Source organism: Pezoporus flaviventris, unplaced genomic scaffold, assembly GCF_033815535.1.
Source record: "Pezoporus flaviventris isolate CSIRO_AGI_PZ_B2104156 unplaced genomic scaffold, CSIRO_AGI_Pfla_v1 ptg000592l, whole genome shotgun sequence".
In the NCBI taxonomy this organism is placed as follows: Eukaryota; Metazoa; Chordata; class Aves; order Psittaciformes; family Psittacidae; genus Pezoporus; species Pezoporus flaviventris.
In genome coordinates, this window is record NW_026893139.1 from 172,413 (window position 1) to 200,158 (window position 27,746).

The 27,746-nt window shown below is 62.7% G+C and overlaps 2 protein-coding genes across 4 annotated transcripts; one reads left to right on the top strand and one right to left on the bottom strand.

Moving 5' to 3' along the window:
- Window positions 1-403: 403 nt before the first annotated feature.
- Window positions 404-5,318, bottom strand: LETMD1 (LETM1 domain containing 1). Its single transcript, XM_061443988.1, has 9 exons — window positions 5,124-5,318; window positions 4,536-4,687; window positions 4,327-4,442; window positions 4,148-4,230; window positions 2,493-2,679; window positions 2,297-2,398; window positions 1,695-1,847; window positions 1,501-1,597; window positions 404-1,027 (listed from the first exon to the last, which is right to left on the bottom strand). Exons 1-9 carry the CDS (start codon window positions 5,213-5,215, stop codon window positions 957-959), a joined length of 1,053 nt encoding a protein of 350 aa, XP_061299972.1. The 5' UTR covers window positions 5,216-5,318; the 3' UTR covers window positions 404-956.
- Window positions 5,319-6,169: 851 nt separating this feature from the next.
- On the top strand, window positions 6,170-27,711 carry SLC11A2 (solute carrier family 11 member 2). 3 transcript variants are annotated; one of them, XM_061443978.1, is made up of 17 exons: window positions 6,170-6,530; window positions 10,956-11,042; window positions 12,180-12,319; window positions 12,964-13,089; window positions 13,852-13,971; window positions 15,589-15,695; window positions 16,505-16,575; window positions 16,665-16,732; window positions 17,059-17,214; window positions 17,949-18,107; window positions 20,138-20,224; window positions 21,122-21,241; window positions 21,436-21,585; window positions 22,369-22,442; window positions 22,565-22,718; window positions 23,880-23,933; window positions 26,872-27,711. In XM_061443978.1, exons 1-17 carry the CDS (start codon window positions 6,503-6,505, stop codon window positions 26,947-26,949), a joined length of 1,779 nt encoding a protein of 592 aa, XP_061299962.1. In that variant the 5' UTR covers window positions 6,170-6,502; the 3' UTR covers window positions 26,950-27,711. The 3 variants fall into 3 exon arrangements, with proteins under 3 accessions (XP_061299962.1, XP_061299963.1, XP_061299964.1); XM_061443979.1 differs by lacking the exon at window positions 6,170-6,530 and adding an exon at window positions 7,505-7,564; XM_061443980.1 differs by lacking the exons at window positions 6,170-6,530; window positions 10,956-11,042 and adding an exon at window positions 11,614-11,742.
- The last annotated feature ends 35 nt before the right edge of the window (window positions 27,712-27,746 follow it).

Consider the following 27,746-nt stretch of genomic DNA (forward strand, 5'->3'; position numbering starts at 1 on the left):
CAGCCCCAACCTGGTGCTGCCGGAGCTGCGGTGCCTCAGCCCAGTTAAACCCAGTGCGGGTCCCCCCTTGCCCTGCTCCCCACCCTGGTGGTGGCCGAGGTCCTGCTTCCCACCGGGAAGCCAACGCTTGGCCTCTGTTTTTCCTTCCCAGCCCTTTCTGCTCTCCCGGCGAACGCTGGATTTAAGGAGTGAAAATAAAGGGCTCCAAGTTGTGCAGTGCCTGGGGTTAAACCCATCCCGGGGAGCTCTTCTTGGGAATGGGGAGGGTCGGGGAATGGTCTTTGGCTTGGGGCTGCGCAGGGGTGGTTTGGTTCCTACCCCTCCTTTGCACCATTCCAAGTGCCCACGGTCCCCATGGCCACAGGAGCCCGGTGCAGGAGGCACCAGGGAGACGCTGGCACCGCCGGCTTGAGTAGGGCTTTAATCAAGCACTTGGGCACTGGGTTGGGGTCACTCACAGGGGGGTGTTGGGGGGTTCTCATGCAGGGAGGGGGCCTTGAACCCCAGAAGGCAGCGGGGAGCTGCCTCAGAGTCCCCAAAGCCGCCTCTGCGCAGGAGGCAGCAGCACAAAGCACAGGAGCCCCTTTCGCCGCTGCTCCCGGGACGCAGGGGCTTGGTCTCTGCTCCATCCCTCGGGGACCTTTCTGTATCCCAGAGTTCTCGGAGCAGGGAAGGAGCTCGAGCAGGAGCCTCCGCACGAGGCTGAGCAGAACCCGCTGCTGGCAGACCCCAAGGGCAGGCCCGTGGGCAGCTTCTCCCCTCCTGGGCTTGAAGGGTCCCAGGCTGGGGCTGAGCCCCACAGCACGAAGGGGAAGAGCAGAGCCAGGACAGGAGGGGGGAGCCGTGTCCTTACCCCATGGCAGCAGCTCGGGGCAGGGGGGGTTCAACCCCCAGGGTGGGTTTTGGGCAGCACCAGGCTGGGAAGCGGCAGGGCTGGGAGGACGCGGGCTCCCCCTTCACTCCTTGGGCCTGACGTAGTTGAGGGACAGCAGGACCATGCTGTGGGCCAGGAGCGAGGCTTCGGAGGCTGAAACAGGAACATGAGCGGGGTCAGAGCCATGGAAGGGGTTGGGGTGGGAGGGACCTTCAAAGCACCTCGAGTCCAACCCCCTGCGATGAGCAGGGACATCAACTGGACCAGAACGGCCCAACCCCTCTGACCACACTCATCCCGAGCTGCCGGTGCAGCACCAGAGCCTGCAGGGCCCCTCCTCACCCCCAGCCCCTTCTGCTCTGCTCTGGGTCCCCCATTTCCCTCCCAGCCCCACTCTCTTTCCCCCAGGGCTGGAATCTGCCACCCTGAGGTCGCTGTGGGACAGAGGCAGCCACCCCTGGGCTGCTCCTTGGGGTATCCCACATCGGCACATCCATGGATAGAGCCAGCGCGTTCCTCCGTACCCTCCTCCATGGGACAGGGATAAAGCCACTGCTCATCCCGGATCTCCCCCAGCAATGAGCCCAGGTCCCTGCCCAGCCCCACCAGGCAGGAGCCACCGTCACCTTCCAGCCTGCAGGAGAGCCCCAGCCACTGCTCCAGCCACGCTCTGCACGAGGCCGCGTCCAGCGGAGCGGAGTGCAGGCCCCGGAGGTAACAGGCCTGGAGGGCACAGGAGGGGGCACTCAGCACCAGGGCCTGGGCTGGGGTGCAGGGGCTGGGAAGCTCCCCCAGCTCCAAGCCCTGGGGGGGTCCTCACCGCTCTGAGCTCCTCCTCACGGAGCTGCCCCAGGCTCAGGCGCTGCAGGGCCCGGTCCAGCTGCCGGATCTCCAGCACGTGGCTCCGCAGGCGATGCCGCAGGATGGGGGCCGGCAAGTGTGGGGTGAGGAACAGGACCCGGCTCAGGGCTTTCTGAGGAGGGAAAGGGGACGGAGCCCCCCCACAGCGGGCGTTGGACCCGTCCGGGCAGGACCTGGAGCCTCTCCCAGCCGTGACCCACATTTCGATCCCATTTGATCATCATCCCACACGGAATCCCCGTCCCGGCAGCGCCCGGGCCCGGTGGAGCAGAGGCCACCCTGCCGTGGGCTGCCCACGGGTGCTGGGTGTGAGTCTGGGTGTGGGATGGCTCAGAGGCCAACGGTGACCAAAGGACGCACAAACAGCCTCGTCCCCGGGAATCCCGCGCGGGTTTGGGTTGAAGGGACCTCAAAGCTCATTTAGTTCCAACATTCCCAGTTCAATCCAGTTGCTCCAAGCATCCCAGTGTTTCCAGGGATGCAGCACCCAGCTTTGCATCCCCGAGTGGCCCGGGTTTAGGGCACACCCCCCCAGCCGAGGGGCACAAAAGCCCAACTCACCACATGGCAGAGCTGGAGCTGGTTCAGAGCCAGCCCAGGGCCCGAGAACGCCCCTCTCAGTGCGCAGAGCTCGGCCACGCGGGGCTGGGAGCCACGCTGCACCTGCAGGAGCACAGAGCCCGGCGCCAGCAGCTCCCCCGGGGTCCTCCCGGTGGCGGCACAGCCGCAGGGTGACAGTGGCCCGGGGATGCTGTACCTCGGAGCAGAGCTGCTGCAGGCGGGATTGGAGCTGCGGCTCAGGCAGGGATCGCGCTGCCCGTGCCAAGCTCTCCAGCACAGCCGGGTAGGAATCCCTGCGGATGGCGTCGTAGGTGGCCAGGAACTCAACCTGCTGCTGGGGGGTCCAGAAGTGACGGATCAGGAGCTGCCGTGGGAAGAAATACCTGGGGGAGGAGAGGAGAGAGGGGTGCAGGGGGGGGAAATGAACGGGATGGGAGCTCCTTCAGAGGGGGAGCTTGGCACTCACAGTCCTGCAGGGTGGAAAAGAGCTTCGGTTCCAACCATGCCCAGCACTGCCAAGGCCACCACTGCCCCATGGCACTGAGGCCTCGTCTCCACGGGGTGCGAACACTTGCAGGGACGGTGCCTGCAGCCCTGTCCTGGGCAGCCTGTTCCAATGCCTGAGCACCCTCTGGGGCAGGAATTGTTCCTCAGCTCCATCTAAACCTGCCCTGGTGCAGCTTGAGGCCGTTTCCTCTTGTCCCATCCCTTGGTCCTTGGGAGCAGAGCCCAGCCCCTCCTGGCTCCATCCTCCTGTCAGGCACTTGGAGGCAGCGATCAGGTCCCCCCTGAGCCTTCTCCTCTCCACCTGAACCCCCCAGGTCCCTCAGTCCTTCCCCATCACACTTGGGCTCCAGGCCCTGCACCAGCTCCATTCCCTTCTCTGGCCCCACTCCAGCCCCTCAATGTCTCTCTTGCAGTGAGGGGCCCAGAGCTGAGCACAGGACTTGAGGTGCAGCCTCCCCAGTGCCAAGTGGAGGGGCACAATCCCTGCCCTGGCCCTGCTGCTGCCGCACTGGTGCTGAGCCCGGCCAGGATGCTGGGGGCTTCCTGGCTGCCTGGGCACAAGCTGCTCCTGCTCAGCTCCATTCATCCAGCTGCTTTCCCATAGGCAGTTTCCAGCCGCTCTTCCCAAGCCTGGAGCCTTGCAGGGGGTTGTTGTGGCCCCAGTGCAGGACCTGGCACTTTGCCTTCTATGAACCTCACCCCATTGGCACAGACATGGAGCCAGCCAGGCCAGATCCCTCCGCAGAGCTTCCCACCCAACCTGGTGTCATCTATGACCTGACTGCGGGTTCGCTCCATCCCCTCATGCAGGTCAGTGACAAAGACACAAACCAGACCCGGCCCCAGCACCGAGCCCTGGGGAACATCCTATGGGACCAGCCCCAGCCTGGATTTAGCTCCATTCCCCAGCACCCAGCCAGGATTCCAGCCTGTGCTCCAGCAGCCGGTTCTCCAGGAGAGCGCTGTGGGCAGTGGTGTCAGGAATGAATCAATGGGATCTGAGGAGGGAAACCAACATCCACAGACCCCGAGTGGGTCACGGGAGACCTGCTCCTCTGAAGGCTGCGGGGAGCTTAGGAAGGAGTGCTCTGGTGCTGGGATCGCTGCTGTGCCCAGCTGGAGCTGGGGCTCTCATCAGTGGACACAAGGGAGCAGGAATGGAAACTGCAGGGATTTAGAGGGATTTAGCTCCAGGATCAGGCCAGCTGGAAGGGAGAGGGACGCTGGAGACAGCAAGAGGTGGAGTGAGGGAGGGAGGTGTCTGGTTGGATTTATAGCTCCGAGAACCCCAGTTCCATGAAGTCTAGGATGGAGCCCAGAGGTCGGGGTCGTGGCTGTACTCACATGAGGATGATGACCAAGAAGTTGGCGAAGGGCGGGATGGCGATGATTCCAATGGGAACGGCCTTGATCAGGTCCCTCCGGAACTGCCTCCAAAAGAAGCGAGAATCAGAATCCCAGTCCTGGGCGCAGCTCCCGATCCCCGTCCTGAGAGCGGGGCCGAGCCGGTGCCGGTGCCGTACCTGCCGCAGGCGCTCCATGTCCCGGTACGGCAGCTGCTGCACGCTCAGCCTCTGTCGGGCCATTCGGGAGCGGATGTCTCGGATCTCTTTCACTTCCAAGAAGAGCGCTTGGATCCCTGGCGAAGCACGGAGCAGCCTCAGCCTCCGGCTCCCAGGAAAACCCCTCCAGCGGTGCGGGAGCACATCCTGCTGCCCCCCCCAGCACCCACCTCTGGTGAACGTGGAGTGGAGCACATAGAACCGGGGGAACGTGCGCTCCAGGAACCTCTCGTACCTCCTGTTGATGCGCTTCGCCGTGGAGACCAGGGCGGCCAGGACGGACCTGGAGCCGGCCTTTGTGGAGAGGCAGCGCCCCGGGAGCCTGCAGCAAAGCACCCCGGGACTGATTCTGTCCCGCAGGAAAGGGCTCCGAGGGAAGCAGGGGCTCGCCTGGAGGTGGGCACTGGGCTGGGGGGTGGCCTGAAGCCCCTGGAAAAGGGTTGAGGTGCTGGGGGCCCCCCCTTACCCTGCACGGGCCCAGGCAGCCGCTTGTGACAGGGCTCGGGGCCGGGGGCAGCGGCCCAGGTGACTGCGGAGGGGGCCTGTGCGGGGCGCGGTGCGGGGGCTCCGTGTGGCACAGAGCGGGGCGGCGGCACGGCGAGGAGCGGGGAGCTGGGAACAGGGAGCCCGCGGGGTCTGCGGCCTGTCCGGGGAGCACGGGGGAGGCAAGGGCGGTAACGGCGGGCGTGGCCGGTGCCGGGGTGCGGGCGCTGCGGCGGGAGCGGGCGGCCCGGGGTGGGGGGGGAGGCCCCGCTCACCTCAGCTCCCGCCGGGAGCGGCTGAGGCCTGCGGCGGGGCCGGGCCCGAGGCGCCAGAGCAACCCGCGGCAGCCGGCCATGGACAGCGCCATCTTGACGGGACACCGCCGGGACGAAGGTCACGCGGAAAGCTGGCCGCTGATTGGCTGACGGAGAAGCAGAGCGGCCAGTCATGTGACCAAAGGCGGAAGTGGCCTCTCGGGGCCGCAGCGGAGCGGGGTGGGCTGTGGTTGAGCTCTCTCCGCATTACCGGTAACGGGGCCCGGCCCCGGCTCCCACCCTCACCGCCACCGGTTCTCCCTCTCCATCGCCGGTGCCAGCTCGGGAGCAGCCCCGGGCCCTGTCCACCCGCCCCGTTCCCTGTTGGGGAAGCGCTCCCGGACCCTCCCGCTGTCCCCGCTACAGCGGCACCAGGGCTGGGGGTTAAACCCCGGGGGTCCCTGCTCTGCCCGGCTCCCCTGGCCCGCAGCGGGTCCAGGCCGGTCCGTCCGTCCCTTCCTCCCATGGAAAACCCGCAGCCGAGCGGCCGAGCCGGTTCCGCCTCCGCCCGGGGCAGTTTCACGTGGGCCGTGTTTGTTTTCTCGGTCCCGAGCGCCACTGGAAACGTGTCGATCCCTTTGGGAAGCGGCTGCCCCTTCCTGCAGGCTCTGCCGGTCCATTCCCCCCATCCCACCCCCTACGTGGCCTCCTCCCAGGTCTCCGTCAGCGCCTCTGTCTTCCATGAGACCCTGGGGATGCTTTTCCCAGCCGAGCCCCCTCTCCACGCCGCTTCCCTCGGCCCCTGGAGCGCATGGAGCCGGTCACGCACACCAGTGGCCCTGCCCCGGTGCATCTCGGAGCGCTGCACATTCAGCTCCTGCTTATCGGCAAAAGGCACCGGGGCCCCTTTTGCGGCGAGGAAAGGACAAAAGCGCGGGGTTATCGCGGGGCTCGGTGCGCTCCAGACCCCGGGGCACGGCTGATAACGGGAGGTATCGATCCAGGCTGGAAAGAGAGCGCCCCTTATCAGCGCTGCACGTACCAGCGCCGCAAGTGCCCCTTAAGTGCCACTTGGGCTCTAATCTACCATCAGCCCCGTGGACTCTGCTTCCACAAACGGCCTTTTCATCAAGGCGCGGGTCGATTCCGTGCCCAGCAGCTCAGAACCCACCTTTCCCCCCAAGCCCCAGCGCTGCCGTGGGGCCAGGGTTGTGCCATGAACCCCCCGTTTGGCTGCCGGCGCTTTATGGCTCCGTGACAAACGATAAGGGTGAAGATGATGGGGTTGTTTTCGGGAGACTTTGAGTCGTGCCCCGAGCACGGAGCTGCCCCAGGGTGGGGACGCCCCGTATTTAAGTGAGCGGGACGGAGCTCCCCGAAACCAGCCCGCCCGTAGCACCATGCCCAAGAAGTACAGCCTGGAGCTGGGTGAGTACGGAGTGGGAGCGCTGCTGTTGGGGAGGCAGCGCCCTCACCCCAAAGCACCCACATCTGGGAACAGTGGGATACTGGGGAATAGGTTTTCCAGCATCAAGCCTAAAAGCTCTTGGCAAAGCACCGTTGGTGCTGTGGGCACGGGCTGCACTCGCCTGCCCGTGCAGGGTTTGAATTCCCTCTCTGTGCGGGAGCCCCAGGCTCCCATCTCCCAGATTTCTCGCTTTCCCAGGATTTGGTTGTGTCAGAACACTTCCCCGTGGCACTGTTTGTGTTCAATGGCAGTTGGGGAAGCTCTGTTTGATGGCAGCAAGTTGCTGCCTTCCCCGTGCCGCAGCTCTGCTCTGTGAAGGGCGAATTATCCTGAGTATTCATGGGAGCGTGCGGAGCAAGAGGAATTCTGTGGAACCCCACGTTCCCTATGGAAGAAGCAGACAGAAACCAAACAGAAGCCAAAACAAGATTCGACCCCCAGAGCATTCCTGAGGTGCTGCTGTGCTGGGATAACCAACACGGATCATTCCTCAGCTCCGGGGAGCTCCTGCTCCCGAGTGAGCCATAGAATGGGGCAGGATAAGGACAACCTGGGAGCAGGAATTAACCCAGCTTGTCCCGGCCCATGTCCCCTGCCCTGGGGCTTGTGTCCCCTATACCAGGGCTGCGTGACCCCCCCGGGGCTCCTTTGACCCCATCCTGGGGCCTTGTTCTGCTCCCTGGGTCCCGGTTTCCACCCCGGGGTCCGCACCGGTGCCCGCATCTCCCCCTATCGGGTCCTGCACCGGGGCCCCGTCCCCTCCGTGCCCCCCCCCCCTTCCCCCCCGGGGTCCCGTTCCCCGATCCGGAGCCTGCTCCAGGGCCCCTGCCGGGACCCCGTTCCCCAGCACCGGGGCTGCCACCAGGCCCCGTTCCCCGTCGCCGTCCCCGGTCGCTCCGCGCCGCGTCACGGGGCGGGCGGTGCCAGGCCGGCCCGAGCGGCAGCAACGCGGGGCCGCAGCATGAGGCGGCGGCGGCGGGGCCCGGCGGGGCCGGTGAGTGCGGCCGGGGCTCGGTGTGCGTGATGGGGGGGGGGCTCCATTGGGGGGATCCCGTGGGATCCGGGGGGATCCCCCCATGGAGTGACCCCGGGGGGTCTCTGAGTGTGCCGGGGGGGGATCCCCCCCGCCCGCAGCGCTGCCGGGGTATCCGGGGTGTTTGGGGGTCCCCGGGGGGGGTTCCCGTGGAGCTGCGGCCTCCAGCGCCCCCCGTGCGGTCCCTCAGGGTCCCACATGGGCCCGGCTCCCTGCCCCCCGGTGACCTTGCGGTGTCCGCAGCGCCGGGGGCTCCTGGCCCGGTCCAGCCCCCCCCCGGGACGGGGCTGCCGCTCTTGCTCTGTGGGTGCCCCCCCCCCCCCGGGTTTGGGGTGGCACGGTCCGGGGGGGGGGGGCAGTGATGGATGAGCTTTAACGGGACCTGGGTGCGAGGGGAGCCCCGGGGGCTGCCGCGGGCGCCGGTGCTGCCGTGGCCGTGCCCCGCAGAGCTCCGTGAGCCCTGAGCACGGGCCCCGCCCGGGAACGCGGCCCCGGTGCGGTCCCAGGGCGCTCTCGGCGTGGTTTCAGCCCCCGGGGCTCCGGCTGCTGCTCTGCAGCGATGGGGCCGTGGGGAGCGCTGGGATGAGGGGAGCTCGGGGTGCGTCCAGGGACCCCTTCCACTGGAGCAGGGTGCTCCGAGCCCCTGTGTCCAAACCTGGCCTTGAGCACTGCCAGGGATGGGGCAGCCACAGCTTCTCTGGGCACCCTGTGCCAGCGCCTCAGCACCCTCACAGGGAAGAGCTTCTGCCTAAGAGCTCATCTCAGTCTCCCCTCGGGCAGGTTCAAGCCATTCCCCTTGGCCTGTCCCTGTCCCTCCATCCCTTGTCCCAAGCCCCTCTCCAGGTTCCCTGCAGCCCCTTCAGGCCCTGGAGCTGCTCTCAGGTCTCCCCTTCAGGAGCCTTCTCCAGGCTGCAAGGACCACGCTGTGCCCCCGGGACCCCACTGAGTTCAAAGCCTCCCATCAGCTGCAGGGACCTCAATGGCAGGAACCGCTCCTGGCGTGGGACCAGCGCTGTCTCCACGCTGGGGAGGAGCAGGAGCCCTGGGCCCTTCCTGCCCTTGGTGCCTTTGGGGCCATCAGGCAGGAAAGAGCTGTGAGCCCCGGGCTCGGGGTTCCCCCCATGGGAAGGGAGGGCAGAGGTGGAGGAGGAGCCGTTGTTGTCCCTGTCCGGGCAGTAGCGCCCTTCCTATGGCAGTAACCTCCTGGTGCTCTGCTCGGGGCTTTTTGCTTTATGCCAAGGGATATTCCTGCGGGGAATATTCCCCGAGTGTGAACACCGGCTATGGAGGCAAAGGCAGCCGGGGGGAGAGCGCACCTGCTCCTGAGGGATTGCTTGAAGAGCTTCACACAGGGAAGGGGGAATGACAAATCCCAACCTTTGTGGTCCTTTATCCTCTCGTTTCCCCCTGCAGAGCAGCGGGGGGTGTCCCCAAAGCCCTGCATGGGGGGATCACCACAGCCCTGCATGGGGGTGTCCCCACAGCCCTGCATGGGGGTGTCCCCACAGCCCTGCATGGGGGTGTCCCCAGAGCCCTGCATGGTGGTGTCCCAAGAGCCCTACATGGGGTTGTCCCAAGAGCCCTACATGGGGTTGTCCCAAGAGCCCTACATGGGGTTGTCCCAAGAGCCCTACATGGGGTTGTCCCAAGAGACCTACATGGGGGTGTCCCCAGAGCCCTGCATGGGGTTGTCCCTGCAGCCCTGCATGGGGGTGTCCCCAGAGCCCTGCATTGGGTTGTCCCCGCAGCCCTGCATGGGGTTGTCCCCTCAGCCCTGCATGGGGGTGTCCCCGCAGCCCTGCATGGGGGTGTCCCCACAGCCCTGCATGGGGGTGTCCCCTCAGCCCTGCATGGGGTTGTCCCCGCAGCCCTGCATGGGGGTGTCCCCGCAGCCCTGCATGGGGGTGTCCCCGCAGCCCTGCGGGCCCGGGGGGAGCTGTCTCTGGAGATAGAGGAGCCAGCCCCGCTCCACCCAGCTGGGATGAGTGGGCAGCACCCATCTGGGTGGCTCAGTAACGATGCTCCCTGCGAGCTTCCCCTTTGCCTTCAGTCATGGCGAGGGCTCCGTGGGACTCAGCCCCGGTAAGCGCTGCTCCTGCTGACGGGGTGGGGGCAAGGGGGGGTTCATGGCTAAACATCGGGCAGGGGGGCAATGAAAGACCCTTAGGAAGGAGCCTGTGAGGAAGGGGCAGTGTGGGACCCGCGAGCCTCGGGGCTGTGAGGTGATGCCCGGCCCCTCCTGTCCTAACCGAGGGGCAGAGGATTCATGGAGTCATGGAGAGCTTTGGGCTGGGAGGGACCGTAAAGCTCATCCAGTGCCACCCCTGCCGTGGGGGGTGCTGCAGGTCCTGCCCGGCCCGGCCTGAGGCTGCCCCTCACCTGTGGCTTCATCGGGAGCACAGAAACCCGGGATAGGGAAATCTCGGGCTTTGGTCACCTCCCTCCGCATGACCCCGGGGGAATTCCCCAGCAAACCCTCGGGATCATTGGGAAAGGGGCGGAATGAGCAAACCCCTCCTCTTTGGTGGGCCTGAGAGGTGCCCTGTGCCCTGTGGGATGCTCCTGGAGCATTCCTCAGCCACGCTGGGCTTGATTTAATCCTGCTTGGAGAGATAAGGACCAAGGGAGCCCTGCCTGCAGTGACCCTGGGGCTGAGCCCAGGGCGCTTGGCTGGTTACAAACCACCTTGGAGCCGGTTGTGGGATCTTGGGAGACCTGAACCGGGTTCACACCCCTTCAATGGATTCCTGGCTGGTGTTTGCCTTCTGGGCCTTCGCTGGGCCAGTGTGGCCTTGCTGGAAGGGAATCCCCTGTTATGGGACAAGGGGCTTTGAGGGAGGTTAAGTCCTTCCTAAGCAGAGAGTGCTGGGACTTCGACTTGTCCTGGCGGGGCTGGGGCGTGCCCTGGAGGATGCCAGGTCCAGGCCTTCATCCCAAGCCCTGCTCCAGATCCTGGCACCCTCCTGCGTGGGCTTAGACTGGAAACTGCCCCGTGATGAAAGAGTTCCACGGGGCCCTTACGGACACTTGAGCTGCCCTGAGAAGGGTGCGGTGGCCCTGGCATGGCCCTGCCTGGAAGGGGAGAGCTGCAATGGGCTGTTGACACATGGAGGAAATTCCAGGCTTTGTTTCCTCAGCTGGAGTTTCACAAGAGGGACGGAGCCGGGGCTCTCTGCTCCCCCCTTCTTGTTTGAGTTTCCAAGCAGATCCCAGGCTTAAACCCCCCCCTCCTGGCCCTGCCGGCTCCTTCGGAGCTGGAAAGGGGCTGGGGAGGTCCCTGTGATGCCGGGGCTGGTGCCCCTTTTCGAGCTTTTATTCTCCTTCCTGATGATGTTTCCTCCTCTCCCTGCAGCCAACGTGGCTGATCTAAAGCAGGATCTGGGCCCCCGAAAGGGTTCGACCATGGGGAACTCCGACATGGACCAGAAGGCTTCCTACGGTACGGCTGCCCATGGCACAGCATCTCTGCTCATACACACACCTTCTGCCCCAGAGCTCAGCTCAGTCTCCCCCCGGGCAGGTTCAAGCCATTCCCCTTAGCCTGTCCCTGCATCCCTTGTCCCAAGCCCCTCTCCAGGTTCCCTGCAGCCCCTTCAGGCACTGGAGCTGCTCTCGGGTCTCCCCACAGCACAGCAGAGGGGCAGGATCCCCTCCTGGAGCCGCTGCTCCTGCCCTGGGGGTGCAGCCTTGGGATGTGGCTCCATTTCATCCATTTCTTTGCCCTGCACAACCCACCCCAAGGTCTCCGTGTGCCCGTTGCCGCCCGCCCGCTCCATTAGCCCAGTGGCCACAAAACCTCAGGCCTCTGAGGTGACCCCAGCAGGAGATTCGGTGCCTGGGGCTCATTCCACCTCCCTTGGTGAGCTGGACCAGCCCTGAACCAGCCCGTCCTGCGCAGCCGGATCCCTCTCCGGCTCTAAATCCCTTATGTAAATGCCTCGCTGGCAGGGCAGGAGCCCGGGGAGGGATTTGGGAGGCAGGGAAAAGGAGGAGCCTTCCCCTTCCCTTTACTCCGGTGTTGCAATAGGTAACTCGGTAAAAGCTGCCCTTGGGTCCCGGCCTCCTCCCCCAGAGCTGGGCTCTGGGACACAGCTCTGGGACCCAGCTCTGGAGCAGGATGCCACGCAGGGAGAGCAGGAGTGAGTATTGCCTCCACGTGGGAGCAGGGGCTGTGGGCTGGAGGTGGGCAGGGCGGGAGTGGGGCCCTGGTCCAAGCCTCAGCACATCTCCTGAGGGAATAACGGGCTCTCTCGTGGCACCTTGCTCAGGAGGTGAGGTTAGAACCCATCAGGGCCTCCCCTCGTGCTTGAGGAGGGGGAAAACTGCCCGACCACCGCTTGCTTCCAGAGCAGAGCAGTGCTCCGAGGTCCCCGTGGAAATCCAGGATCCCACAGGCAGCAGGGTCCTTCCAGCAGGAATCTTCTCCCAGCCCAGGGGAGCTTGGGCTGATGCCCTCTGTAGCGGTGTGAGGGCAGCACAGGCTCCTCTCGCTCTGCCTGCGGGTCCTGCCCTTTCGTCCTGTGTTTCCAGGGATCCTGGCTCATTCCTTCTCCCTTTTCCCCTTCCCCCCCTGCAGAAGATGCCTCCGGGGAGCCCGGGGGAGTCGTCAGCACCGTTTCCAGCAGCATGAACCCGCTGCAGCCATCGGATGCCTCCTCGGAGGAGCCTTTCACCACCTACTTCGACAGCAAGATCCCCATCCCCGAGGATGAGAAGGTGAGATCCATCTGCTCCAACAGGGAGATCCAGTCAGGAAAACCCTGACCCCTGTGAGCCATTCCCCTGCGTGCTGGTTCCCTTCTTGCCTACACTGGAAAGGGAAACCTGGCTGCGGGATGGGGATTTGGGAGAGAGGAGGGAGAGGGATCTCCTTGCTGCACAGTTAATGACTCATCCCATGGGATTTGTCCTCTGGGAAGCCCGGAGCAGCCCGGAGATCTGCTGAAGAGCTGAAGAAATGTCTTTGTGCAGCCCCAGGGGAGGGGACCCTGGTTCTTTGTTCCCTTATCAGGGGAAGGGAGCCGGAGTGACCTTTGGAGCAGCTCAGTCCCCTCTCAGGTGCCCTCTTGGCTCCTCATTAAGCGAGGAGGAGGCTGCAGGCACAGGGGGAATCATCTCCCACCTGGATTTACATGAGTGTGGCCTTGGCTGTCCCACAGCCTGCTCCTAAACCCTAGATTAGGTGCTGAACTCTGCTTTAGATTAGGAGCAGAGACTGCTGCAGAGCTCAGGATGGGATTAAAGAACAGGCTTGATCTTACCAGGAAATGAAATCCAAGCCTTGGGGCATCTCTTGCTGGTCCTCATGCCCATGGCTGGATCTGGGGCTCACTCGTGCTGTGTCCATCCTCTCCCCACAGCAATCCTGCTTCAGTTTCCGCAAGCTCTGGGCTTTCACAGGGCCAGGGTTCCTGATGAGCATTGCCTACCTGGATCCAGGGAACATCGAGTCGGATTTACAGTCCGGGGCCGTCGCAGGGTTTAAGGTCGGTGCTGCAAGTGAGCGTGTAACCCTGCGTGGTTTAGAGCTAAGGGTGCCATGGGGCTGAGCTGAAAGCAGCAAGGGAAGAAGGGAGAGGGAGCTTCTTGAGCTCTTGACCTGCAGGAGAGAGTCCAGAGGAGGCCATGGGGATGCTGTGAGCAGCTCTGCTCTGGAGCCAGGCTGAGAGAGCTGGGCTGGGGCAGCCTGGAGAAGAGAAGGCTCCTGAAGGGGAGACCTGAGAGCAGCTCCAGTGCCTGAAGGGGCTGCAGGAAAGCTGGAGAGGGGCTTGGGACAAGGGATGCAGGGACAGGCCAAGGGGAATGGCTTGAACCTGCCAGAGGGGAGACTGAGATGAGCTCTTAGGCAGAAGCTCTTCCCTGTGAGGGTGCTGAGGCGCTGGCACAGGGTGCCCAGAGAAGCTGTGGCTGCCCCATCCCTGGCAGTGTTCAAGGCCAGGTTGGACACAGGGGCTCGGAGCACCCTGCTCCAGTGGAAGGGGTCCCTGCCCGTGGCAGGGGTTGGGGCTGGAGGAGCTTTATGGTCCCTTCCAACCCAACCCATTCCATGATCCTATGCTGTGCCCTCTGGCAGTGACTCCTGCTCTAGATGCATTTATGTCCCCCTGTGCCAGCTCCAGGTCGGTATCAAACACCCTTTGAGCATCAGCGAGTGTCTTTTGGGTGGTCTGTGACTCCTCTGGGTGTGTTTTGGGGCCCAGGGACCTGTCACGCTCACCCCCCCTCCCCTCCCTCTGTGTCTCCCTCAGCTCCTGTGGGTCCTGATGCTGGCGACGCTGATCGGGCTGCTCCTGCAGCGCCTGGCGGCACGGCTGGGGGTGGTGACGGGGCTGCACCTCGCCGAGGTCTGCAACCGGCAGTACCACAAGGTGGGTGCCCTGCTGCTCCCACCGCGGACACTGCCCTGGCCTGCCCGGGGTCCTTCCGTCTGCTGGGGCCGGATGGGTTCGTGCTGCTCGGGAGGTGCCAAATGCTCCTCGGGAGGGAGCCTTCCAGAGCCCGGAATCCATTTTCATCAGCACATGGGGCTGAGCAGGAGCAGCTTGTGCCCAGGCAGCCAGGCAGCCCCCAGCATCCTGGCCTGGCTCAGCACCAGTGCGGCAGCAGGGCCAGGGCAGGGATTGTGCCCCTGCACTGGGCACTGGGGAGGCTGCACCTCAAGTCCTGTGCTCAGCTCTGGGCCCCTCACTGCAAGAGAGACATTGAGGGGCTGGAGCGGGGCCAGAGAAGGGAATGGAGCTGGTGCAGGGCCTGGAGCCCAAGTGTGATGGGGAAGGACTGAGGGACCTGGGGGGTTCAGGTGGAGAGGAGAAGGCTCAGGGGGGACCTGATCGCTGCCTCCAAGTGCCTGACAGGAGGATGGAGCCAGGAGGGGCTGGGCTCTGCTCCCGAGGACCAAGGGATGGGACAAGAGGAAACGGCCTCAAGCTGCACCAGGGCAGGTTTAGATGGAGCTGAGGAACAATTCCTGCCCCAGAGGGTGCTCAGGCATTGGAACAGGCTGCCCAGGACAGGGCTGCAGGCACCATCCCTGCAAGTGCTCACACCCCGTGGAGATGAGGCCTCAGTGCCATGGGGCAGTGGTGGCCTTGGCAGGGTTGGGAGTGGTTGGACTTGATCTTGAAGCTCTTTTCCAACCGGGATGGTTCCATGATCTTGCTTTGCTGTCCAAGAAGCCTACATTGATCTCTTCTGGTTTGGCTCCTGGTTGGAAGAAAGGCAGATTTGGAGGAAGACTTGAACCATGGGAGGAATGTCCTGGCATTTCCCTGTGAATTGGGCCAGCCTCAGGAATAAGAGCTGGGATCCCAGCTTTCCTGGCTGAGCTGCTCCCTCCTGAAGGTCCTCGTGGGTGAACTAAGCCCGAGGGATCACCAGAAGGGAAATGGCTCTTTAGAACAAGACCATTCCTGGCTCTTACATTTCCCTGCTTAAGAAACCTCCATGGCTTGTGTAAGAGAGGGCTCAGTCCTGCTTCAGCTCCCTTCAGCGCGGGCTGTGGGGAAGGCTTGGAGCACCCTGCTCCAGCGGAAGGGGTCCCTGCCCGCGGCAGGGGTTGGTGCTGGAGGAGCTTTAAGGCCCCTTCCAACCCAAGGCATTCCATGAGTCCATGGTTCTCTGAAGTCAGGGATGTCCCCAGCTCTGCGCAGCTGGAGGTTTCTCATCCAGCACCTGAGGCTTTGTCCCTGGCATCACCACGGCACTGATGTTCCAGCGCTCGAGCACAGGAGCACCCAGTTCCTCTTTCACAACGAGGCGAGTCATTGAGCTTATATAAACGTCCCGGGAGCCTCCCGCAGTGATTGCCACAGGTCACCAGGGATTCTGCTCCCAGCCAGCCTGCAAGGCTCCAGCAGCACCTTTGCCAGGCCATGGCCAGGGGAAGGAGGCAGCTCCTGACTGCAGGAGCACCGCAGCCCCGAGCTCCTCCGGGAGGGAGTCATTTGCCCCCTTTTTAATGCTCTTGGATGCTTGTTCCCCCCCAGGTGCCTCGGATCATCCTCTGGCTGATGGTTGAACTCGCCATCATCGGCTCCGACATGCAGGAGGTCATCGGCTCGGCCATCGCCATCAACCTCCTGTCGATGGGCAAGTGAGTTGGGCCTGGCAGAGGGCAGCAGGGGATGAGTGCTCGCCTCTGGGACTGGGGAGGTGACACCGGGTGTGCCGGACCCCACTCATTGACTTCCCCTAAACCTTAAAGTTAAGGTGGGTGGTTCGCCTCCGGCGTGGAAGCGCTCGGATGACTTGGCCTTGGGTGCCTGATTCTTCCCCCTGTGGCTGTAGAGGACAGCCTGGAACGCACCCACCAGAGCTGGGCTGCAGCTTTCCTGGCCTTAGGTCCTTCCTAAGGACCCCCAGCAGATGTCCTTCCCAAAGAACCCCCAGCAGATGTCCTTCCTAAGGACCCCCAGCAGATGTCCTTCCTAAGGAACCCCCAGCAGATGTCCTTCCTAAGGACCCCCAGCAGATGTCCTTCCTAAGGATCCCCAGCAGATGTCCTTCCTAAGGACCCCCAGCAGATGTCCTTCCTAAGGACCCCCCAGCAGATGTCCTTCCCAAGGAGCCCCCAGCAGATGTCCTTCCTAAGGACCCCCAGCAGATGTCCTTCCTAAGGACCCCCCAGCAGATGTCCTTCCCAAGGAGCCCCCAGCAGATGTCCTTCCTAAGGACCCCCAGCAGATGTCCTTCCCAAGGAGCCCCCAGCAGATGTCCTTCCTAAGGACCCCCAGCAGATGTCCTTCCTAAGGATCCCCAGCAGATGTCCTTCCTAGGGAGCCCCCAGCAGATGTCCTTCCTTGCGGTCAGGAAGGCTGGAGTGCAGCCCCAGCACGGAGCTGTCCTTTGGGACCCAAGGAGCTCCCATGGGAGGTGTGGCAGTGGTTGCTCTGTGTCCTGCAGGATCCCGCTGTGGGGTGGAGTGCTCATCACCATCGCTGACACCTTCGTCTTTCTCTTCCTGGACAAATACGGTGATTTTCCTTCTCCTCCTAAATTGAGGAATCTCAGCCTGCCGTGCCGCTGCTCTCAGTTTGCTGATGGAGCTTGTGTCTTCCCACAGGCCTGCGGAAACTGGAAGCCTTCTTTGGCTTTCTCATCACCATCATGGCCCTCACGTTCGGATACGAGGTACCTTCCACCCTGTGTGCTTTGTATGGATCCCCTCCCAACTCCGGTGCCCCAACACCCCAAAACGCGGCACAGACCCTTAACATTCAGGACCTTTGAAGCTGGGGCTGTGTCTCTGATGCGTGGCTGTTGGCCTGCCCAAGCCTTGCTCTGTATGATGGCTGCTTCTCCATTGTGGAGACCACTCCTCGTGCTCCGCTCATCACCCCCAGCTCCACTGAGCAGTTGCCACGTTGGGGTTCCGGTTTTACCTGGGGGGGGGGGTATGGCCAGAGGAGCACCCAAAGCACCGCGCTCACCCCACGCCTCTCTTGTCTCCTGCCCAGTACATCACAGTCAGACCCAACCAGCAGTCGCTGCTCCAGGGGCTCTTTGTCCCGTACTGCCAGGACTGCGGAACGCCGCAGCTGGAGCAGGCCGTGGGCATCGTGGGCGCTGTCATCATGCCCCACAACATGTACCTGCACTCGGCATTGGTCAAGGTGAGCTGCTGAGCTGGGCAGGGCAGAAAGTGTCTGTGGGGACACAGTGAGGCCCTGCCAGAGCTGCTTGAGCCCCCGGCACAGGGAGAGCACTGGGACACTTGTCCCCAGGTCCTCCCCTCAAAGGTTGGGATTTGCTGTTTCTTCCCACCCAGTGACCCGTGTCCCGGTATTTTAGTGTAGGATAAGGACAGATATGGGTAACACACGAGTGGTATCAATAATACATCTGGTGTAAATAATACATCTGCGGGAGCAAGGCCAGAGGAGGCCATGGGGATGCTGCGAGGGCTGGAGCAGCTCTGCTCTGGAGCCAGGCTGAGAGAGCTGGGCTGGGGCAGCCTGGAGAAGAGAAGGCTCCTGAAGGGGAGACCTGAGAGCAGCTCCAGTGCCTGAAGGGGCTGCAGGAAACCTGGAGAGGGGCTTGGGACAAGGGATGGAGGGACAGGCCAAGGGGAATGGCTTGAACCTGCCCGAGGGGAGACTGAGATGAGCTCTTAGGCAGAAGCTCTTCCCTGGGAGGGTGCTGAGGCGCTGGCACAGGGTGCCCAGAGAAGCTGTGGCTGCCCCATCCCTGGCAGAGATCAAGGCCAGGTTGGACACAGGGGCTTGGAGCACCCTGCTCCAGTGGAAGGGGTCCCTGCCCGTGGCAGGGGTTGGGGCTGGATGATCTCTCCAAACCATCCACGGTTCCATGATTCTCAAGGCTCCCGTTGTCACCATCTCCTCTGCAGTCCCGGCAAGTGAACCGTGCGAACAAGAGGGAGGTGCGAGAAGCCAACAAGTATTTCTTCATCGAGTCCTGCATCGCTCTCTTTGTCTCCTTCATCATCAACATCTTCGTGGTGACCGTCTTCGCCGAGGCTTTCTTTGAGAAGAACAACGCGGATGTGGTGAGCTGGGGCTGGGGCTGTGCTGGGGACCAAACCCCGGGCTCTTGGAGCAGAACCAGGGCTGGTGTGAGCAGAACCAGGGCTGGTGTGAGCAGAACCAGGGTTGGTGTGAGCAGAACCAGGGCTGGTGTGAGCAGAACCAGGGCTGGTGTGAGCAGAACCAGGGCTGGTGTGAGCAGAACCAGGGTTGGTGTGAGCAGAACCAGGGCTGGTGTGAGCAGAACCAGGGGTTGGTGTGAGCAGAACCGGGGGTGGTGTGAGCAGAACCGGGGTTGGTGTGAGCAGAACCGGGGGTGGTGTGAGCAGAACCGGGGGTGGTGTGAGCAGAACCGGGGTTGGTGTGAGCAGAACCAGGGTTGGTGTGAACAGAACCAAGGTTGGTGTGAACAGAACCGGGGTTGGTGTGAACAGAACCAGGGTTGGTGTGAGCAGAACCGGGGGTGATGTGAGCAGAACCGGGGTTGGTGTGAACAGAACCGGGGTTGGTGTGAGCAGAACCGGGGTTGGTGTGAGCAGAACCGGGGTTGGTGTGAGCAGAACTGGGGTTGGTGTGAGCAGAACCAGGGGTGATGTGAGCAGAACCGGGGGTGGTGTGAGCAGAACCGGGGTTGGTGTGAGCAGAACCAGGGGTTGGTGTGAGCAGAACCAGGGGTTGGTGTGAGCAGAACCGGGGGTGGTGTGAGCAGAACCGGGGTTGGTGTGAGCAGAACCGGGGTTGGTGTGAGCAGAACCGGGGTTGGTGTGAGCAGAACCGGGGTTGATGTGAGCAGAACCGGGGTTGGTGTGAGCAGAACCGGGGTTGGTGTGAGCAGAACTGGGGTTGGTGTGAGCAGAACCAGGGGTGATGTGAGCAGAACCGGGGGTGGTGTGAGCAGAACCGGGGGTGGTGTGAGCAGAACCGGGGTTGGTGTGAGCAGAACTGGGTTGGTGTGAGCAGAACCAGGGGTGGTGTGAGCAGAACCGGGGTTGGTGTGAGCAGAACCGGGGGTGGTGTGAGCAGAACCGGGGTTGGTGTGAGCAGAACCGGGGTTGATGTGAGCAGAACCGGGGTTGGTGTGAGCAGAACCGGGGTTGGTGTTAGCAGAACCAGGGCTGGTGTGAACAGAACCAGGGTTGGTGTGAACAGAACCGGGGTTGGTGTGAACAGAACCGGGGTTGGTGTGAGCAGAATCAGGGCTGCTGTGAGCAGAACCGGGGTTGGTGTGAGCAGAACCGGGGTTGGTGTGAACAGAACCTGGGTTGGTGTGAGCAGAACTGGGTTGGTGTGAGCAGAACCGGGGATGATGTGAGCAGAACCGGGGGTGGTGTGAGCAGAACCGGGGTTGGTGTGAGCAGAACCGGGGTTGGTGTGAACAGAACCTGGGTTGGTGTGAGCAGAACTGGGTTGGTGTGAGCAGAACCGGGGTTGGTGTGAGCAGAACCGGGGGTGATGTGAGCAGAACCGGGGGTGATGTGAGCAGAACCGGGGGTGATGTGAGCAGAACCAGGGGTTGGTGTGAGCAGAACCGGGGGTGATGTGAGCAGAACCGGGGTTGGTGTGAGCAGAACCGGGGGTGATGTGAGCAGAACCGGGGTTGGTGTGAGCAGAACCGGGGGTGATGTGAGCAGAACCGGGGTTGGTGTGAGCAGAACCGGGGTTGGTGTGAACAGAACCGGGGTTGGTGTGAGCAGAACCAGGGGTGATGTGAGCAGAACCGGGGGTGGTGTGAGCAGAACCGGGGTTGGTGTGAACAGAACCGGGGTTGGTGTGAACAGAACCGGGGTTGGTGTGAACAGAACCGGGGTTGGTGTGAACAGAACCGGGGTTGGTGTGAGCAGAACCAGGGGTGATGTGAGCAGAACCGGGGTTGGTGTGAGCAGAACCAGGGGTGATGTGAGCAGAAAGGCAGCTCCCAGCCCCACCTGCCCCTGGGTGAGCTGAGCCCATAGATTTTGTGTGAGAGGGGTGAGATCAGGGGTGCTGGGTATTTCCATGTCCTGGTCTTTGCTCCTGAGCACACCCGACCCTGTCCCCGCGTCGCTCCCTGCAGAACGCCGTCTGCGTCAACGCCAGCAGCCCCCACTCCTCGCTCTTCCCCAACAACAACCAGACGCTGGAGGTGGACATCTACAAAGGGGTGAGTGACTCACGGAGCGGGAGCCTTGGCCCCTCCCTGTCTGGTTGTATCCGCTCCCTTTGGAATCCCAGAAAGGGTTGGGTTGGAAGGGACCTTAAAGCTCCTCCAGCTCCAACCCCTGCCATGGGCAGGGACCCCTTCCACTGGAGCAGGGTGCTCCAAGCCCCTGTGTCCAACCTGGCCTTGAACACTGCCAGGGATGGGGCAGCCACAGCTTCTCCATTCCAGCATCCCACCACCCTCATGGTGAGGAACCTCTTCCCCATATCCCATTTAACTCTTCCCTCTTCCGGTTGTAAGCCCAAACTCCTCATCCCACCCCTCCATCCCTTGTCCCAAGCCCCTCTCCAGGTTTCCTGCAGCCCCTTCAGGCACTGGAGCTGCTCTCAGGTCTCCCCTTCAGGAGCCTTCTCCAGGCTGCCCCAGCCCAGCTCTCTCAGCCTGGCTCCAGAGCAGAGCTGCTCCAGCCCTCACAGCATCCCCATGGCCTCCTCTGGCCTCTCTCCAGCAGCTCCAGTTCCCTTTGGGTGAGCAGGGAGTGCTGAGGGCCAGGACCTGTAAAAACATCCCCAAAAGCAGAGCTGGAGGAGACCCTGGGGACCCTGCGCCCAGCCCTTGGGACAGGCACAATCCAGTCCCATTGCCAACGGTGCCCGTCCAACCTCGCTCCTTGCTCCCTCTTCTATGAGCTTGCCCATGACAAAGCGTTTCCTTCCCTCCATCCTGAGCCTGCTCTGTTCCCACTGCAGCCCCCGAGTGTTCCTTGCCTGCTTCCCAAGGCAGGGAATGCTTTTCCCTGTCCTACAAATGGATTCCTCTTCTTCCAGCTCAGCTCCGCTGGGATTATTGTGGTCACCAGGGAGTTCTGACCCCTCCCCTCTCCCCCCTCTCCTCCAGGGTGCAGTTCTGGGCTGTTATTTCGGCCCTGCCGCTCTCTACATCTGGGCCATCGGGATCCTGGCCGCGGGGCAGAGCTCCACGATGACCGGGACGTACTCGGGGCAGTTTGTCATGGAGGTACCAGCAGTGCCCCCCCCCGGCTCCCTTCCCAACCCTTCCCGCTCAGCCGGAGCATTCCCCGTCCATGGACACGCCGCAGCTCGGGCTGGGAGCTCCCTAAAAGCCCCTTTCACCCGACCCCTGCCCCAGCGCCGCTCCTCCTCTGCTCCCGATGCCTCCTCTCTGCTCAGCCCCTGCTCTGGTCCCTGCAGGGCTTCCTGAACCTGCGCTGGTCCCGCTTTGCGCGGGTGCTGCTCACGCGCTCCATCGCCATCACCCCCACGCTCCTGGTGGCCATCTTCCAGGACGTGGAGCACTTGACGGGCATGAACGACTTCCTGAACGTCCTCATGAGCCTCCAGGTGAGCAGCAGCACCCGGGCTGGGGAAAGCATCCCAGGGAGGGGATCCTGCCCCTCTGCTGCGCGCTTCGGAGCCCTGACCCCGCAGTCCTGATCCAGCTCTGGGGCAGCAGCACAAGAGGGACCTGGAGGTGCTGGGGGGGCTGGAGCAGCTCTGCTCTGGAGCCAGGCTGAGAGAACTGGGCTGGGGCAGCCTGGACAAGAGAAGGCTCCTGAAGGGGAGACCTGAGGGCAGCTCCAGGGCCTGAAGGGGCTGCAGGAAAGCTGGAGAGGGGCTTGGGACAAGGGATGGAGGGACAGGCCAAGGGGAATGGCTTTAACCTGCCAGGGGGGAGACTGAGCTGAGCTCTTAGGCAGAAGCTCTTCCCTGTGAGGGTGCTGAGGCGCTGGCACAGGGTGCCCAGAGAAGCTGTGGCTGCCCCATCCCTGGCAGTGTTCAAGGCCAGGTTGGACACAGGGGCTTGGAGCACCCTGCTCCAGTGGAAGGGGTCCCTGCCCGTGGCAGGGGTTGGGGCTGGAGGAGCTTTAAGGTCTCTTCCAACCCAAACCATTCCATGACTCCGTGGTTCCCTGGCTCCTGCACCGAGTGCTGCAGCTCTGGGGTCTGCAGGAGCAAGCAAGCAGGAGGAGCTGCTCTCAGACCCTGGTCTCCTGGGGGAGGTGGAGAGGTTCAGCCAGGCTCAGGAATTGCTTCCTCTTTCCAGGCAGGGGAAGTCCCTTTGTGTCCCCTCACAATAGCTGAGGAAGTGCTGGCACATCTGGGCTCTTTGTTCTTCTCTTCCAGCTTCCCTTTGCGCTGATCCCAGTCCTCACCTTCACCAGCCTGCCCAGCGTCATGAACGACTTTGCCAATGGACTGTAAGTCCTGAGGGACTCGGTGCTGCCCCAGGCACACGTTCCCTTCCTCTCTTCACCTCGTGCCCTGCAGCATCTCCAGCCCTGCCCCAGCTCACCCCCTTGTGCCCTGGTGTTGCTCACAGGTTCTGGAGGATCGGGGGGGGGATCCTCATCCTCCTCATCTGCAGCATCAACATGTACTTCGTGGTGGACTACGTCATGTCCCTCAACCACGTGGCTCTGTACGTCGGGGCTGCCGTGCTCAGCGTGATGTACCTGTCCTTTGTGGCCTATCTGGTGAGTCTGGCTCCAGCTGGGGCTCCCTGGGGCTGGGAGCAGCCCATGGGATGCTTTTCCCTCTGTTCTGTTCAGTGTCTGCTTCACAGCCACAGGGTCAGGACAAATGTGGAGGTTGAGGCTTTTGCTTGGGAACGTGCTGAGTGCTGCTGCCGCCACACGCAGCCTTTTCCACCTCCTCAGCAGTTCCTTTTCCATCTCCTCAGCAGTTCCTCTGCTCTCTGTTCCCAAAAAGGCCTCAGTTTAGTGCTGCAGCAGGTGAAAGGTTGGCACAGACTCTGGAATGTTCCTCTGTAGTGTCTGTGTGCTACCAGAGGTGTAAAATCATCCAATGATCAGAGAATCCCAGCCTGGTTTGTATTGAAGGGACCCTAAAGCTCCTGCAGCTCCAACCTCTGCCATGGACAGGGACCCCTTCCACTGGAGCAGGGTGCTCCAAGCCCCTGTGTCCAACCTGGCCTTGAGCACTGCCAGGGATGGGGCAGCCACAGCTTCTCTGGGCACCCTGTGCCAGCGCCTCAGCACCCTCCCAGGGAAGAGCTTCTGCCTAAGAGCTCATCTCAGTCTCCCCTCGGGCAGGTTCAAGCCATTCCCCTTGGCCTGTCCCTGTCCCTCCATCCCTTGTCCCAAGCCCCTCTCCAGGTTCCCTGCAGCCCCTTCAGGCCCTGGAGCTGCTCTCAGGTCTCCCCTTCCCGCAGCAGAGGGGCAGGATCCCCTCCCGGAGCTGCTGCTCCCGCTCTGGGGGTGCAGCCCCACACTGGGCGGTTCTGGGCTCAAGCGCTCCCTGAAGCCAGCTCATGGGGACCCCAAGTCCCTCTCCTCAGGGCTGCTCCATCCGGTCCCCCCCGGCCTTGGGCTGTGCTGGGATTGCGCTGGACCAGGGGCAGGAGCTTGCCCTTGGCCTGGTTGAGCTCCCTGAGGTTCCTTATGGGATGATCCCTTCCCTCCAAGGCACCAAGCACCCCGATCCCTTCCCTCCAAGGCACCAAGCACCCCGCTCAGCTCCCTGTCCTCCCCCCAGCACTCACCCACCAGGTGCTGCTTTGCCTCCAGCCCCGCTCGTGCTACCGCAGGTGACACCCGGGTGCCCACGGAGCACACGGCAGAGCCCGGTGGCCGTGGGCTCCGCAGCCCCTGACCCCAGCACCCGTTGCCTTGCAGAGCTGGCTGTGCCTGATCGCGCTGGGAGCCTCCTTCCTGGCCTGCGGGACGAGGGTAAGCGTCACCCGGACCCTGCTGAGCGAGGAGTCGCCTTCCCTCTCCCCTAAGTAGCCCCGGTGCCCCTGCACAGCGAGTAGCCATCAGAGCCAGTGTGTGCCTATGGTTTACTGTGTGAACGTAGACAAACGTATGTGCACTTTGCACAGGGAATGGGGGGGGGGTGGTGGGGTGAGGGCATTCCCACTGGGATGCGCGGAGCGGGCCGCCTGTCGCCGCTGGAACACTTCAACTCGGCCGTTTGCTTTGCTGAGCGCCTCTGCTCCCGCTGCGGGGCCAGACGCTACCGCTGGGCTGCAGCCTCCTCTGCCCGGCTCCCTCCTCGCGGCCGTCCCCGCAGCAGGAACGCTGGAGCTCCAGGGGATCCCTGCTGCTGCGCGGGAGCATCTCCAAAGCTAAGCTAGGACGTTCCAAAAGCACCCTTTGGGTGGTGCTTGAAGGCTGCCGCCGCCGCAGGCACTGACACGGTGACACTACCCCCCCCCAGAGCCCTCCTCCAGGCTGGAGCTGCAGCTCACATCCCACTGGAGCTGGGTGCGTTTTCCCTCCCAGTTCAAAGCGGGGCTGAAGCAGCTTCCACAGGGGTGGGAAGACGTTGGGAATCCTCAGCATTAAGCTTGTTCTTCGTTGCTGGTGCTCGCCCGGCGCGTGACTCTGGTGCTCAGCAAAGGAAACGCCTTGTGATGTCCCTGGTTATTTATGGTTCAAGTGTGATTTGTTCCCCTCTGCCCGTGATTCATGGAAACACCCGTGAGAGTCCTCAGAAATTCCTGCGTTCTGGCTCGGAACGTCCCGGCGCAGCGGATGCCGGTCGCCTGCTCCGGGGGGGGGACATGGCTCTAATGCAGCTCCAGGGCTTCAGTTGCTAATCCCTGCTCTAAAGCCACTACAAACCCTTCCCACTGCCCTTCTCCTCCACATGGAATGACTTCCAGGGCCTTCCATGGAGAAGCCTTCACATGGAGGACATCCAAAGTCTGCTGTTCTCAATTAGGACAGAGTGGGGTTTGCTTTGCTTCCGTGATTGGAGAAGTCCCCCTGTGGTTTCTCCAGCAGAGAATGGATTTTGGGGTTACGTCCCCTGTCCCAGGGTGCTTTTAGGTGTCTCGACCGTGAGGATTGGGTGTCCAGGGTCTGTTCCCCTATCTCTGAGCACGTGAGAGCCGTGGCTGGGCATGGAACATGCTCAGCTCCACGAAGGTGGTTTAGGTCCCAACGTGCTTCTGTGGACCTGAAAACACCAGGAAGGGGAGGTTTGGTGTGGCACAAACAGCGCCTGCTCCTGCATCCCCCAGGACAGGGAAAAGAGCCCAGGGTGATTCCTGGATTCACAGAACCATGGAAGGGGTTGGGTTGGAGAAAGGACCTTAAAGTTCATCCAGAGCTCGCCCTGAACACTGCCAGGGATGGGGCAGCCACAGCTTCTCTGGGCACCCTGTGCCAGCGCCTCAGCACCCTCACGGGGAAGAGCTTCTGCCCCAGAGCTCAGCTCAGTCTCCCCTCGGGCAGGTTCAAGCCATTCCCCTTGGCCTGTCCCTGTCCCTCCATCCCTTGTCCCAAGCCCCTCTCCAGGTTCCCTGCAGCCCCTTCAGGCCCTGGAGCTGCTCTCAGGTCCCCCCTTCCCGCAGCAGAGGGGCAGGATCCCCTCCCGGAGCTGCTGCTCCCGTTCTGGGGATGCAGCCCCACACTGGGGGGGGTTCTGGGCTCAAGCACTCCCTGAAGCCAGCTCATGGGGACCCCAAGTCCCTCTCCTCAGGGCTGCTCCATCCAGGCCCCCCCAGCCTGGGGCTGTGCTGGGATTGCGCTGGACCAGGGGCAGGAGCTTGCCCTTGGCCTGGTTGAGCTCCAGGAGGTTCCCTATGGAGTTTCCCAGGGCTGCCCCATGCACGGTGAGCTCCAGCCCTTAACCAAGCTTCCCTCTCATGGATTTAATGACGAATTCCATCCCCTTCCTCAGCCTTGCTCTGGTCCCAGGCAGGGAATTGCTCCTGGCATTAAAACGTGGGGTTTGATCACAGGCAGGGGCTTTCAGGATGTTCCTACCCTTTGCCAGCGGCATTCCATCCTTCTGCTTTTCCTGGAGCTGGGATTGACAGGGGTTGGTACTAACTTGTAGGTGGCAGCTCCACTGCGGAGCCTCCTCATTCCCACCTCCTGCTCCTCCTAAGGCTCAGGTTGGTTTTGCTCCCCCCGTGTCTCCTCGGAAGCAGTTTGTGGAGCCCCATGGTGCCATTAAAGGATGGATCTTGTTCCACTCGGCTCCTTGGGTCGTTTCTTGGGGGGTTGCTTGGAACCGGTGGCGATTCCTGGCTGTGGAGGAGACCCCAGCGGCTCCAGAGCCCACAGAGCCCACTGGATGGAGCAGATCCATTGGGATCCCTGCAGGATCCAACCCTCAGGCCTCGGCTGTGCTCGCTCTGGGCTCCCAGGTCCGTTGTGACCGTGGCCTCCAGCAAGAGGGTGAAGGATGGAGCCACCATGAGCTGGGCCAGTCCCAATGGCATCCATGGAATCATGGAATGGTTTGGGTTGGGAGGGACCTTAAAGCTCCTCCAGCTCCAATCCAGCTCCAGGGACCCCTTCCACTGGAGCAGCTTGCTCCAAGCCCCTGTGTCTTGAACACCGCCAGGGATGGGGCAGGCTGGTTTCTTGGAGCTCTATGGAAGCGGATGCTATTCCATGGGCAGATCCCATCCAGGTCTCCATTACCCGCAGTGAAGGACGGGAGGGCGCGGTGTGGTGCTGCAGGTGGCAGTGACCGCGGTGCCGCTTCCCCGTTGCGACGTTCCATGGCTTGGGGGCTTTAACGCTGCTTTGCTTTGATTCCCGAAGGATGGAAAGCTCAAAGCTCCAGGCCCGGCAGGTGGGGATGCGCCACGAGGCTGGGATGGGGGAGCTCGGCTCAGCTCTAACTCTCGCCCTTCACCTCTTCCAGCACCACCTGGGCCTCGCTGCCTGCCCTGAGCTCTTCCTGCTCAGCAACGTGGACACGGACACGCTCGTCGCCAGATGATTCCTGATCCCTGAGGACAGAACCGGTGTCAGTGGAAACCCGCCCTGGCTCAGGCTCAGCACCGAGCCGGGCTCACGCCGGGACCCTGAGTGCAGCCGGGGGTCGGACAATGGGACCGGATGGTCCTGGGAGCGCTGGGAATTGCTCAGAGCCGGAGCCACCAACCCGGCTCCAACCCCAACCTTGGGGTTTGCTTCCGGGTTCCTCCAGTTGCTCCCGTTTAGTTCCCGATAGTTGCTCTGCGAAAGGATTCACCACCGCTATTCCAGTTCCGATTCACGTGTCTCTCCCGTGGATGCTAATCCAAATCTTTTTTCCTAATTTGAGGAAAATTCCAGGTTTGGGAAACCCATCGGAGCAGAGCTCCATTCATGATGGTTTCAGAGACCAGCTTAGGAGGAGCGGCGGTGACTCCAGGTCTGGGCCCCTCCAGCAGTCTCTTCCTCATGGAGATGCTTCTTCCCAGCAGCTCCTCCTTCCCATGGGTTATTCCCAGCCCAGAGCTGAGTTGGAGCCGGATGCGCCCGGCGCAGGCAGCATCGAAGCTGCTGTTTGGAGGATTCCATTGAGCCCCATTTTCCCGGCAGGCTCTGGCATTCCGCAGGCAGGGGCTGAACGTGTGGAGCTGCTTTTCTGTCATCTCAGGGAACCTCTGGAGCCAATTCCCAACCCCCTTGATTCCAGCCTGATTGATTGGACTCCATCGTGGCCATATCCTGCTTCTCCTTTATTAAATCTGGTTTAATTCAGCCTTTTTCCCAAGGAAAACTTCCTGGTTCTTTTTGCTTGGCATTTAT